General features: G+C 36.3%; 1 protein-coding gene across 4 annotated transcripts in view; it reads right to left on the bottom strand.

Moving 5' to 3' along the window:
- The window catches only part of LOC128253791 (uncharacterized), a 39,649-nt gene extending 28,551 nt beyond the window's left edge, over positions 1-11,098 (bottom strand). Inside the window, exons 1-3 of one of the 4 annotated variants that reach the window (XM_052982471.1) lie at positions 10,151-11,098; positions 1,204-1,344; positions 564-648 (exon numbers count right to left, since the gene is read on the bottom strand). In XM_052982471.1, the coding sequence (XP_052838431.1) occupies positions 1,226-1,344; positions 10,151-10,454 (423 nt within the window). In that variant the 5' untranslated portion in view covers positions 10,455-11,098 and the 3' untranslated portion in view covers positions 564-648; positions 1,204-1,225. Of the gene's footprint in view, positions 1-121; positions 328-563; positions 649-1,203; positions 1,345-10,150 lie in introns of those variants that run through there. The other 3 variants (XM_052982473.1, XM_052982470.1, XM_052982472.1) reach the window with 3 other exon arrangements.
- Between the last annotated feature and the right edge of the window lie 3,689 nt (positions 11,099-14,787).

The raw sequence follows: 14,787 nt of genomic DNA, 5'->3' as shown, positions 1-14,787 counted from the left end.
GCACACCTGAAAGTCGTAAAGTGAACAACACAAAAATGCTGAACTATCAAATGTTTTATTTATTTAGGTTTTAGGTTTTAAAATAAAAACTAAAAATACTATATTTTAATTAAAAAATTACCTTAGCGCTTCTTAGAAAAGGCTCAGCACAAGACACTGGCAAAGCAATAGTTTGCTTTTCTCTATTAATATTTAAATTCGCGCGCACTTTCTCTTTTGTCAAAGGCTCAAAGGACTTCCGCTTGGATTCTTAGTGGGGCAACCTATCGAACCGAACGCTCCGCTTGATTTGTGAAACTGGCCTCGTTTGGCGTGTGGGTTTGGTTAAAAACGTGTTTCTGGTGGCCCTGTAAACCATTCGGGTGGCCGACATGGGTTGCCGATGTTGTGTTTGGGCCACTGTTAACTGGTGTTGACTGAAACGGTCCGGGAAACGAGCCGAAAGTAGGTCTGAGTGGGAAATTAATCGAGGCACCTTGAGTGAAGTTCGCAAAGCTCAGCTTTTTATTTGGCCAGCTTTCACGAGCTTTTTCACAATTTCCCCCTATTTATTCAAGGCCAAATGAAAGGAGTTGAAAAACTTTAAATACCTGTTGGTGCCACAAAGGGTCTGATGTTTTTGGTTGAATCTTAAATGCCAATATTTACCTGCAAGTACACAAAATAAATGTAAATCAGTTAAAGTAAGCACCAAACGTAAAACACACAAGTAATTCACAAATAACGTTCAACTCGCTAATAAAGGGATATTATGGATAGACATATGAACTTTTCAAGCTTTGGTTAGTTATAAAAAAATGAATTCAGAAAAGCTTTAAGTGAAAGCTTTTTTGGTTAGGAAAAGTGTTGCCAGCTAAAAATATTAATTTAAATTGTAGGAAAGGATTTCTTAGAAAGTCTTTAGTGAGAAAACATGCCAATTCTTACGATTAAAATACAATGTTAGTAGAGTTCGAAAATCTAAGAAAACTGTGTGAGTACGTGCATTCTTATATGAAACATCTGCCTATTTCTTGGCTACTTTTACGAAGAGTTCAACAATTTTTATTAGTATTAACAAGGAACATCAACAATTGCATAAACATTAACAACAACAGCGACACACTTAGAAATATTATCTAGCTAATACAATTATTTGCTAGATGTTCCGCTTGTTGTCTCTGAATAAACAACAAAGGCGGATATCTTGCGATAATCACACACCAGTCGAGGATTTTGTTGTTGGCTAAAACGAATTGACATCGAATTTAAAATCGAGATCCAAATTTTTCAAGGGATTTCGACGGAATTTTTTGCTGCCATGATGATGATGGTGATGTGGTATGTGTATCTCCACCTCCGGTTCTTCATCGGTTTGGGTTTATTAATAGATTTTCAAATCATTTATCAAGATTTGTGTGTGTTTAGAGACAAATACAGAAGAAAAACCATTAAAATATGCCATCAATAATATGGAAAAATATTTGTATTTATATTTGTATATTTATGTAAAGTAATGCAATCAGAAAAAGAGACAGCGAATAGGCTAATGAAGTGGGTGAATTAAATGTGTATTGAAGCAAAGTGAAAGTCGAGAACAGTTGCACATTCACATTCACATTGACAAGACACACGCAATCATAAATGTATCAAATGAAAACGTTGCGTATACACGATATTTGTTTATACAAGTCAATTTCAACGAATCACGCACTACCTGCCAGCTTGACGTCCGTTCGCATTAGTAGTGCCTTTTGTCACAGTTTTCCCCAGCTCCCTTTTCCCAAAATACCGCCCCAGTCATCAACGCCCGGCCATATCATAAATTTTCAGCTAATTTCCTGCATACTCAACTTTTTAATCATATAAATAGCCATTAAGTGCGAGTCGTTGGTTATAACGAAAAGTTTCATTTTTTTGCCTTTGTCTAGAACAAGAAATAAAGAAACTACCGAATTGAAATGTGAGCTCTTGAAGTCGAGATACTTTGTGTCTACGAACGGCTTTGTAGGGGTGTTTCCGTGTGAAGTGGCCTTTCGGGGTGAAGTTATGACATAAAAGAATTGCCAAGTGGAGTTGCGAAAGTTTAACTTGGTATAAGTGTGCTTCGAAATTCGCAATAAAAGTTTGAAAACCTGTGAAGGGGATATGCTAACTTGATACTGCAGTTTGAATAAGCCCATTGTATTTTAGTTAAATAGTCTGTAGATTTAAAATGACTGAATAGCTAGTTCTGCATTCAGCTATATTTTCGATTCATTAAATAATTGCAAATTTCTTATTTTCTTTATAATGATAAAGTCCTTTACTTCAGTTAATTCTTCATCATTATTATAACCAAAAAATTGAGCTAAGAGTATGTATTTATTTTTTCGTTAAATTTTAATTCAGTAAATTTCAAATACTAGATTACTAAATTCCATTTTCTTTAGTCCATTTTTGGTTCTTACCAAAGTGGGTTAGGCCAAAAATAGGATTTTCTCTGTTTAGGTCATTCCAATTTTTCCATTTACTTGCCATTCGATCCTTAAATAAGTTTGTCGGAAAACCAAAAGCCATTACCCCGACATGGCTGCCAATAAATTGTGAAACAATATCGATTATATGTTTATAAATTATATACTTGTGCACATAGGCATGTTTTGCCTGTGGCCAGACTTGAGAAATTCATTATGGAATTAGCTTGGCTCCAACAGTTTTCATTTCCCTGTGCAAGCCGATGCCGGCGGCCCGAAACATAAAAGCATTATGAGCCGGGCTGCCAATGACAAGGCACCAATACAGGCACACCCAAACACACACATACACACTTGTGCACTGACAGGACTAAGTAAAGTCTACTCAAAGTTAGACATCGCACAGACGGCTGCCTGCCTGCCTCAACTTGTTTCCCTAAACTTTTAATCAGCCCCAAAAAAATGGGCGGCGGAAAACTTCTACCCTCTTTTGGGGCACGCAATTATTGCCAAATTTGCTGAGCAACAAAAACATAATCAGCTTAATTGCATAAAGAATGCTATGCACAAGAAATAAGAGAAAGGAAAAGGCTTTCAGACGAGACACGAAGTCTTTTGGATCTGGGAAGAAATGAATGGATACTTTCATACCCAGTGTTCCTTTTTCCCTATGAATTCCCAATACTGTCTAATATTGCGCATATAATTAAAAATGTATAGCTTTTTGTTAAGGAAAAATAATTAATCTGAAACGAGCAGCTTTTTATTTAAATATTTATATATACTATCTATTACATTACGAAAAAATCAACTTAAACTCAATAAATCTTGATCATTTTAATTGAGAAACTCCAAGTGAGAAAATTAAAATAAATTTAAATAAGCATCGACCTGAGCCTTAAAGCCATACAGCAGCAGGAAATCAGGGATTATGTACCTCTTCTTATCAGCTCATCAAGCTTTCCCAGGGATTACAGCCCTCTTTTATCAATCGTATTTTACATCAATTTGTGCATACTCAGCCATGCTAAAGTACGCCCAACTTATAGGCCCCTGCCATTAGAGCTTACGAGGAACTTAAGCCGATAGGGTAAATCGGCGCCACTTTTATTGTCCTGGCGTCGAAAACATGTACATGGGGTCGTATGCTCGATTGCTACTTTATGCTTTGCTGCCCTCAACGTATCTTGTCGTTGCCGTTGCCGTGGCCGTTGCTGTTGCTTTTGCTGGTAATACAATCAATTTCCGCTTTGTTTGTCAAGGAAACTTGGCGGCGAAGGAACGTGAAAGTGGCCCAGTGCTTTGACTTATTTCCCGCGCCCTTGTTGTTATCGTTTTTGTTTTGGAAAGCGGAAGCAACAGCTCAGCTGCCAATATTGTTCAAATATGACGTATACGTAGCGTGGGCCAATCACCCCATCTTGTTAAGTACGGAGTACACAATTTTTAATTAAATTTGCTATTATACGAATATATATGGGTATAGTACATATATACGTAATATCCATTATCGTGTTTGAGAATAACAATGGATGGCACTTCATTAGTCGCCTGTTTGGCTGCTCGGGGCCATTCCACCGCTTCGGTTTTGTCTGGGCTGGAATGTGGATAGTAGGGGATGGCTGGCATTGGCTTTGTGCAATTAGCCTTTATGTTGTGTGCTCTTGATTAGGACACACACACACTCCAAAAGTAGAGTAGTCATTGAAATATTTTCCAATTTGGTTGGCTCCTCAGTGTGCTTCGCTGCACTGCGTGCTTGAAATTGTTTTTGGGGGTAAGTTTTCGAGAGTTTTATAAATAAGAAATTCCAGCCTATTTTCGGAAGCCTTGGCCTAAATTGGATATAGGAAATTACTCCTATAAATAAGACATTATCATGACATTACCCATTTATGGAATTTTTGAATCATAGGGGCACTGAACCAGATTCAAAACGCAATAAATTTTGGCTTAAAAAATGGTCTTCCAAGCCATAAAACACATTTCTAACGGAGGCAATGCGATAACCAAAAATCGTTACCAATCATTCACAGCTAGCAGGCTCTATTCTTCGTCGCTATTTGGTTTATTCAAGAGCCATGATATCTCTGAAATGTGTATCAGCACAAATACAAATTATATGCGCATACATTTGCATCAAGTGACAAATGCCAAGACAACAGAAGGGGGATGTGTCAAACCCGAGCGATAAGCATCATAAATAATGTGGGCATATCAATTGCTACATAAGAAATTCATAAGCCAGTCCACAAAGTCGCAGAAAGTAAACTCTTCGAAGACAATCATGTTTTTTCCTAAAATAGAAATTGCTGGAAGTGCAAAAATAAAATAAGGCAAGAAAAGGATTCATATTAAATAAGATTACACTTTCTTTTCATTTATTTAGATCAATGAATGGACATGAATAATTATTTATAAAAATTTGGGAAAAGTAAAGTAAAATGTATTCATGGAAAACAAAAATATAAATAATTTTTATTTTGTGTCAACCAAGATGTTATAAAAGTAATTTTCAAATAACTTTTATAGTAAGTTAAGCAATTATTACAATTTGTCTACCAAACTAAAAACTTTAAATAAAATATTATGCCTTTAAAAGAATTAAGTCATTTAATTTAAAATTTAAAATCTTAAATTACTTGCAAAATGAATTTTAAAATAATTTGTGAATCATTTGACATTTTAAATTTCTGATAACTGCAAATCGCAAAAAAAAAAAATTGTTAGGAATAAACAAAAAGCAAATGTATAATACAAATAAGAAATAGTCAAGGACTATTCCTAAAAGGAATTTTGAAGAGGAACACATCTCAAGTCCAATAAGCGAAATCCTTCCGCGGAACGCTATGTGGCACAAGAATGTCACGGCAATCCCAGAGGCAGCATCAGCAGTCAGTGCGGAAGCGCTTCAATAAAAACAGAACAATGACAATAATAACGACGAGCCAACCTGAACCGACGAGTTGGATGGAGTTGGATGGAAACACCGGATATCCAGCCAGCAAAGAGGGCGGACAAATGTCAATTTATCATTTCCGATGGTGAGGCGACGCAAATTGCAGAGCTTAGGAAATGCTTTGCGCGCCTGTTTAAAAGGCATTTTAGCAGGGCAAACACGCAGACATTAGAACCACCGCCGCACACATCACCATCCATATAAATGGGCTCTAATGGCCCAGTTCCCCTTTTCTGCCCCACCCCATTGTGGTATGCATAATTGTCCTGTCTTGGCGCCGACTTTCTTCAATTTGTGGCCATCCTGGAGTCGGACATAGATATTAAATATCATTCGGGCACGCATTTCTGGCATTTGTCTGGCTCTTTAATGCCGCCCCAGTGTCCAATTTTATGCATTTCTTTCGTGTAAATATGCCGCTGCCTCTCTCCCTTGACGACCCACATATTATTCATATTTGTGGGCAAGGCCATTGCCAAAAAGTATTTTTAGGCGAGGACAGGACGATCCTCTCTCTTTCCGGCGCCAAAATTGAAATAAATGCGTTGGGCCAACGCGGCGGATACGTGTTATTGGTACGGCTGACTTGCCAACCAAATGGACTGTGAACGTTCTGCTAAATTTGAATTTTAATGCTTTTGCCCGGTAGAATTTAACGACTCTCGATATCTTGGCGTGAAAATATTTTATAGTTATTGATTTTCAGACTGTCAACGCAAAATGGAGGGGGAAAAGGTGTTTTTATTTCTTTAAAACGATTGGATAATAAATTTAAATGTTTAACAATAAAGTTTTATAGCTTCGATACTTTGGTCTTTTATTAAAAAAGTTGGAGTATTAATTGGATACTATGACAAAAACAATTTATAAGCGTATTACTAACATAACCGAAAAATAAAATGTTTGTATTAAAAATACATTAAAGAATAGAAAAAATTGCTAACAAAGGAATAAAAACAAGGATTATGTATCATTTCTAATAATTATAACAAATTTTTGTGTTTAACTAATTGAATACATTCTCAACCCTTGCCTATGGCAACGCCTAGTCCGCATTCGTAACCCACAGCTTATCAACAGGACACACCCATGAACAGGAATTGCGCTAATTAGACCGACAACAGCCACGCACCTCATCAACATGACAACCTTTCCACCGGGAATCGAGCAAATGCCGCACCCACCTTATGGCAAGTGTAAACAGAATACGTGTTTCCACAGAAAATCATTTACTCAATAAATCAAATTGACTGCTTGCTGGCAAGTAGGACATCGTATTTACTCTCAATTAGTTGAACATTAGCAGGACATTTTGAACGTTAGCAGGACAAACAAGTTGCTACATAATTAACCAAGTGAAATAAGTTACGTACACTCTCCTCAAGCGGGAATAGAAAACGCTTCAGGACTTGTCAAAAATTTAATTAAAATTATGCAAATTTCAGCGATAAACGCAATTAAAAAGCTTATGTCTTTGCCTTATGTCTTTGAAGAAGCCCGCAGTCTTTTTAATCTGCCGCTAATGCGCGCTTTTGTGCGCGGAAAATCGGATTTTGTTACTCACATGGTTGAGAATATAGAGTTTTATAACATTTTTGTTTATATTGATTATATGATAATAAAATTCTATAACTAAAATCTTAAAATTTTGAATGAAATAAACAAAGAAATGAATAATAATAAAAATATTCAAATAATTTAATCACACTCTTTAAGCTGTTTAAGTACAAGACTTGATTTTTAATCAACAAGACGTGTCAATTAAATCCTTTTTAGATATTTCGGACTTAAGACGTTAAATAACCTTTTAAGGATAATTCCCTCTGTCCGTAAGTGTATATGTAGAGTTTAATTGCTTGTCTCTAGCAGGAACACCAAACACTGGATGGCACTTATTTGCATTTCACATTAGGCAAAAGCGTCTGAAAAGGAGCTTTGCAAGGACTTAGCATGTTCTGCCGCCCTTCGTCTCGTGTCTGCTTGTTTAGGCTTATACTTTGCATGAGTTGACATCTTTATTGGCAATTTATATCCTTCCTGGCCCATTCACAATTCTCAGGTAATTCCGCTTTGGGCGTAGCCAAGATCATAAGGAAATGAAATAAAATGGGCGTCGTCATCGCCATTTCTTAATTAGTTGACAGGCCGCAAAAAAGTGTGCTCAGTAAACTCAGTTTCGACTTAACCATCGGCGGATTTATGCTTTTAATTTTGTTTAACTGGCAACCGGAATGAAATTGAAATACAGTCTACGTGTTTGTAATACGAAGTGTTCTGGGTGGCGGAATAAATGGCGTAGCCGAGCGGCAGTTTTATGGTTGATTTGGGTTTCTCCTTTAGTTTCTTTTTATGTTTTACCCAGCTTTTCTTTTATGCTTCTGCAGAGGAAACCCAAAAAGTTTGAAGAGCTTCCTAAACTTTATAGTAAGTAACTTTATGGTAAGCAAAAAGATAAAGAATCCGAAAGGCTGCTGGCAAATATTTATGAAACACTATAACCCAAATGAAATTGAATATTCAATAACCATGGTTGGCTTCAAGAACTCATTTAAATTTTCTAACTTAGCCTCAATTCCTGAAAGTTCATTATATTTCGAGATATTCTTGAAATTTCACAAAGCCACAATAAGTTTGGCTAAGCCCTTTGCAAAATATTATCCGGAAAATATGGTGAGCAGCTGCCGTGAATAACGAATATATATATTCGCAAATTAAAAGCAGTCAGCAGCAGGGAAATTGCTAAGCAATAATTATAATTTGTGGCATTAGCAGGGAGCCAAATTTTCTGGGTAACTTTCGCCGTGCAACCAGCCATTGATAAAGTGTCGCTATACAATTTATCAGCACTCCCTCTGGGAAAAACTGGGAAACGAAAAGAGGGAGCGAGCGGGAAAATGTGCGGAAAACGGCAGCTAAACAAACAGTTACTGCACCTGCCACTGGGGAAAGCTGGCTGTGGTAATTTATGAGTCATTCTCTGGAAACGATGTATGCTCTCGTTTTTGGCTTCGTTGGTTTTTTCATATTTTCATTATTTCAAAAAAAGGAGCAAATAAACCGCACAAAGTTCTTAAAAAAAAGCAAAAATTAATTAAATGTTTGTGGTGCTCGTTTCTGCTTATTTGAGGTTTGCAAATGGCATTACCCGAACTTTGTGTCCGAGTCTTGGGATGAGTAAAAAGTTATTGAGGTGAAAATGCAGTTGAATTTATAGCAAATTGAAAATAATTGTATTATATTTTGTTTTTGCAGAAAATAGTAGTCCATTAAATATGAACACAGCAGCTTAACAAAAGCAATTATTATTCCGATTTACCAATTTGTTTTGACCATTTTATTCATTTAATAGTTCCTTTGCTGTGGTAAAAATTCGAAAGCAGTTAAAATAGTTTATAATAAATGGCTAGTAAAAGGAGCAAATTGAAACATAGCAATTCCCAATAAATAATACTCTTTAAGATATTTTCTATTCAATAGTATGTATCGAAGCTTTTAAAATAGTTACTGAAAATTTCCAGTGAACTGACCTAACAGGGCACACTACTATTTCTCTTCAAGATCTTTTCCCCTCAATGAAACGTATTAAAAGCTTTTCTTTTGGCCAATGTAAACGTTATTATCACCCTACTCCCGATTCATATGTCGTAAACTCAACTTGTGTCCCCAAAAGCAAGCTATGGAATTTGTCTTATGATATGGCCCATATCGCTGGCCATAAAAGTAAATTCCGTCTACGCTTATTAGATAACATAAACAGAAGCATGAACTGCCTTAACGTGCATTAAGAAAAACTGTGCCCAAGGCGACTGGCCGGCAACGCGGCGGCTACTTAACAAAGTTAAGGATCTTACACAAATTTGCCATTGGCGTATAAAAATGCTTGCGGACGTAGTGGCTTGTAATGGAGTGCAGTGTATACACACAAATGTATACATCTCCTTATATACAATCGTGTACAGTTAAACAATTCATATTTGCGACACCATTAAGCACGGGAGGAGAGGGGAAACAGGAAAAGCTGAGCTGAAAAATGGAAAAGTGCGAGCAAAAAGGCGACTGCGATAACGGAGAACGCCCAGCGTGTTGATACAGTAAATAAGGCTGAAACCCCTGGTCACAGGATTTCCTTTCATCCGCACACACAACACACTCGGAGAAAAATAAGTCTTGACTACTAGTAACTTGTCAATTAAACTTGTTTCAGTGTCCCTATTAGAAGTTATTAAAGTTTAAATTGAGAACTATAAACAACTAATTTTGCAATAGTCAACAAGTTCTTTTAGGATAAAAATAAATCTTTTTTTAATTTCTTAATTTACTACAATCTTTCATTTCAGCACGTTTAATTCGTTAATGAATTAACTGCACTATTTTATACCAGCAGGTTTATTTAGTTAACGACGTATTATATAAGAAAAGAATAATATTGGTACTGCCTAAAAAAACATTTTAAAAGATTAAAAATACTTTGTCTTTAAATATTAAGCAAATATTATCAATTATAAATATCAATTAAACATCTTTGTTTCAGAATTTTAGATTGGCAAAGTTTTATTTTTCGTAACGAAACTAAAGAACGATGTTTTTTGTAAATTATAGTTCGAAAGATAGATAGCAAAATAAAAAAATATCTCTTGATTAAAACACAATCTGGGGTTCGTTTTTTCCGAGTGCACCCACACCCACACAGTCACACCGAATGTTAAATAGGTGTTGATATGAATGTATTGAATATCGAAGATTGAGCCCGCCTTACCTTCGTCCTCGTCGTCGTCGTTGAGCTCCGTGATTGCCGCCTTGTCGCAGGGCCGGTCAATGCCATTTGTTGCTTCCGACTTGCCACTCCCCCCGCCGACGCCGCCGCCCCCGTTGGCCGCCTTCGCATCGCCATTGGAGATAATTGAACTGGATTTGGCGTGATTTGTGTGATTGTTCGCTGACGACTTGGAGGAGGACTCGCCGTCCAGGGGAGGAGCACTTGGCTCCGCATCGCCATTGCTGACCGCATCGATGGCCGAGCCATCCTTGGTCTTCAGCTCCTGGCTAGTGTTGCAGCCCATCTTTCTGGATTGGGATTCACTCGGATTCGGATATTTAGTCCGCGGATTTTGGTGGGGTCTCTCCGCTTTCAGTTGGCCTAGGTTACCCTTATTTTGTTTAATCAATTGCACACACACACACACGATCCAACTAACACACACAGACACACCCACAGTAGCAAGTTGGAAACTAGTTTATGGAACTATACTTGTTGTTTCTGGGCCAATTTGCACTTTGACTTTCACGAGACGAAACCTTTTTTTGCTTAAAAATGTTTAGAAAAATACGCTGGTCTAATGTTATTCCTTGAAAAAAGTTTTTCTTTGTTTACAAAAGTCGTTAGAAAAAGGTGCACAACCACAGGTTATCAGCCAAAGAACTCGCACGGAACCGGAAGCGGAAACCAGCTAAATGGCAGACTCGCAGCGCAACAAACTGACTGTCTCTGGCACAAGCTCAGGCACAACTGACTTTGACACTGAACGGCGCCTGCGACGCGTCCTCACTGCGGATGCCACGGACCCCGAATGCCCGAAATCCCCAAATCCTGCAGGAGCAGCAACAGAAGCAGCAGCAGTTGGGAGCTCAACAAGCAGCGACGCGCCAGCCGGCAGTCAACGAAACACAAAGCCCAGGGAAACAGAGAGACAGGACCTCAAAGCGAGAGCGAGAATGTGTACTCTCTCTCTCTCGCAGGACTCACAGTGGGCTGGTAACCAATGACAATTTAAAAATTTTTAAATTAAATTTTAAATTCAAACAAAAGAAAAAAAATACAATTTCTCAAGCAAAGGTTTCATTTTTCAAAATTTTTTAACGTATTTATAAAAAATTTAACTTTTAATACAACAATTTTCCAATAAAAACTTATACAATTAAAAATAAAAGTTTGAAGCAATTTAATGGCGTTTGTAAAGTCAGTTCTAACCTTTTTTAAATGCAGTGAAAAAAGAATGTCATTTTCAGGATGAATCCATCCAAAGTCCTTACTATTGTTAAGATTGTTAGATTCTTTTGACCATCCTAACAAGGATCTGTGCCTCTTCATATTAATAATTTTGAAAATTTAATAAAGTTGTAACTTTTTGTTGAAAGGGAAGTTACTTACTGAAAGACTTAATTTCCTCACATATTTATATTTCCAAAACAGCTTTTAAAAGATCATTTTTGTAATAGAATTTTAAAGTAGTTGGGATTCGTGTTAATTTTACCAATATATAAGGAAAGTAGTATGCAAGATAGTAGAACAAAATAATGCTATATGTCGAAGAACTAAACAAAAAATTAAAAAACAGAAAAGTTATAATTTTTTTTCATTTATTTTTCCGATTGTTCCTATGGGAGCTATATGCTATAGTCGTCCGATTTTAATGAAATTAAAACCGTAATTTTTAAATATTAAACCATTACTATATCTCGAAGAACTAAACAAAAAATTAAAAAACAGCAAAGTTATAATTTTTTTCATTTATTTTTCCGATTGTTCCTATGGGAGCTATATGCTATAGTCGTCCGATTTTGATGAAATTTAAACCGTAAATCGGAAATATTTTACCATTACTATATGTCGAAGAACTAAACAAAAAATTAAAAAACAGCAAAGTTATAATTTTTTTTCATTTATTTTTCCGATTGTTCCTATGGGAGCTATATGCTATAGTCCGTCCGATCCGGCTCGTTCCGACTTATATACTACCTGCAATAGAAAGACAACTTTTGGGAAAGTTTCATGCAGATAGCTTTAAAACTGAGAGACTAGTTTAATATCTGTTTATTTAAGCAGAATCTGGTGGTATTCTGTTTCAAGTGCACCCACACACTCATCGCTCTTTGATATAAGTAATATATAATTTATGTATAAAACCACATGTATATTAATGTTTTTGTTTTCAGGAAATTTATTACAGAATCAATTTATCTAAATCTGTGAACTTAATATTAATTTATATATTCTTAAATTTTAAGATTTGTGACTATAAATAAATATTTGGATAGTTGCTCTGCTCAAAATAGTTTTATTTTCATTTTTAAAAATTTAATTAAATTAAAATATGCTTAAAAATAAAATTTTATTTTTAAAGCTGAGTAATAAAGTAATCTAAAGCTCCTAAAATGTTTTCAATTAATTGTTTTTTTGTTCGGCTAGATATCCCCAATCTTATTCCACTGTTTAGGAACTGTTTTGCTTAAGACCAGAGAAGAGATTTCAAAAAGAGAGAGTTGCTTTTGAGCCAGGCGGCAACAGCAGCAGCTGCCTCTGTTGTTGTTAGCCAGCTCTGGCTGCAAACTTTTTCGCAAATAAACAAACCGACGGCCAAAGCCGACTCACAGATACGCACGCACACACATACGCAGGTCATTCAGGACAATGTGGCTTAGAGGAGCCGCAGAAAGCGTTGCGGTGCTACCAGAATCCTAAGAGCAGCAAAAGCAGCCATGGCAATGGCATCATCATCACCACAGACACAGACACATTCACAGTCACAGCCACACTCACACTAGGGCAGGCCAAAGGACTCTCTCACACACATACACATTGCGTGTAACACAGCTGAATGAAGGCCCAGCCAAAGGGAATGCAAATAAAAAAGGAATATTACCGAGCTGAAAACCTGGCCCATAAAAATATCAATGAATACACGGGCCGCTCCTTTGAACGTATATAGCAATTCATAAAAGGCAACTAGCTTATATCTTTTGCTTCTCAGCTGTCATCTGGCTTCCTTTTCTGTTTTCTTGTTGGTATAGTATTTATTTTTGGGAGTTGGCTACTCAACTTCACTGTGCTATAAAATGTGCTAGAGTGTGCGTGAGACAAATGAATTGGTTGGCTTTTATTGTGGCTTCCTCTTTAGTTCCCCATTTGGCTCTTTCATTACCATCCCATCTCTCTGTACATCCTAAAAAATTACAAAGATTTTAAATGGGTTATTTAAAATTTATTAGGCCTAGAAATCGTTGTGGTGGAAAACTTTTTAAAGGAATTCAATAAATTACCAACTTAATAAGGGCTTGTATATAGTTGTCAAAAAACGGAGGAAAAAATATTCAAATCTTTATTAATAATCTCCATTTATACTATTAAACTATTAAAAATTACAATAATAATACGCATCAATATTTTGAAATTTCCTTTTTATAGATTTAACTTTTTGTTTTTCTTAAAGTTTACTTTTTTCTTTTATTATCTTAAATATTATTTTCTAGAAGTGTATACCACGTTTACCTTAAAGATAATAATAAAATAATAAAGTCCGTTTAGTCTAGTTCGAGTGCAAGCCGCGAATAATCGTAAACCTGCATATGTGAACCTGCGGCAGTTTTAATCAAATCTTTCCTTGGTTCCCCACATGCATATTATAGGATATGCAAATAAGCTTCACATTGCAAATGGCATAAGTGGAACAAACAAACAGAAATTGAGCTGAGACTCAGAATATCCACCAAAAAGCAGATATATTGAAACATAATGTAACTAAGTTTTAAGATAAATTAATTTAATTTAAATAAACTATTTAACAAATCCATGATAGCCTGGCAATATGTTTACGTGCTTAAGGAGTTTAGATTTAAACTTAAACAATTCACTGGTATTCCATTAAGTAACGAAACTTTTCTAGTAATGAACTTGGGTGCCGCTTGAGTACGAGTCGCCACAAAAAAAATAATTAATTAACAAAACGACAGATTTTATTTAATTGAAATGTCCATGGTAAGTCAAACATTGACAGAAGCTTCAGTCAAATTTAATAAAAGCCCAACAAAAAACCAATTTATGTAAATTAATTGAGTTAAAATGGCCATTAAAGCAACCAGGGCTTTGTGATGTCCCGCTGAATTCCGATTCATATTTCAAAAGTAAAAAGCAAATTGAATATTGATTGAGCATGAAGCAGTTTTAAAATAATTATTCATTCCGAAGTGCTAAATTTGGCTTCCCCCGAAATTCTCTTTAAAGATTTCCGAAATTCTTGGGCAGGAAGGATGCCAAAAGGGCCAACAATTAAGTGTGAAGAACTGGCATACAGCTGCGACTGCCTTGAGTCCTTTTCAGCAGTTGCATTCTGGCAGACAAAAACAGGACGTGGCAGGACAAGAGCCAGAACTTGTCGTCGCTCCAAAACTGATGGAAAAACAGCCTTGAAAGCGTGAGTTCGCACACCCCAAAAATGTAGGGACAAACAGAAGGACCCAGAAGGCTTGGTGGCGTAAATTCATGGCCAAAAATTCCAGAATCCCCTGGCACTCGACTACGACTTCATGATGGCAAAAACGCGCCAGCGACACATAAACCCTTTTTCGGAGCCTGATAAAATGACTGACAACTCAAGAGTCTCTAGACTCGAGAGTTTA

Source organism: Drosophila gunungcola (genome assembly GCF_025200985.1).
Source record: "Drosophila gunungcola strain Sukarami chromosome 2R unlocalized genomic scaffold, Dgunungcola_SK_2 000004F, whole genome shotgun sequence".
NCBI lineage: Eukaryota > Metazoa > Arthropoda > Insecta > Diptera > Drosophilidae > Drosophila > Drosophila gunungcola.
This window is presented reverse-complemented; position numbering and strand designations above follow the sequence as displayed.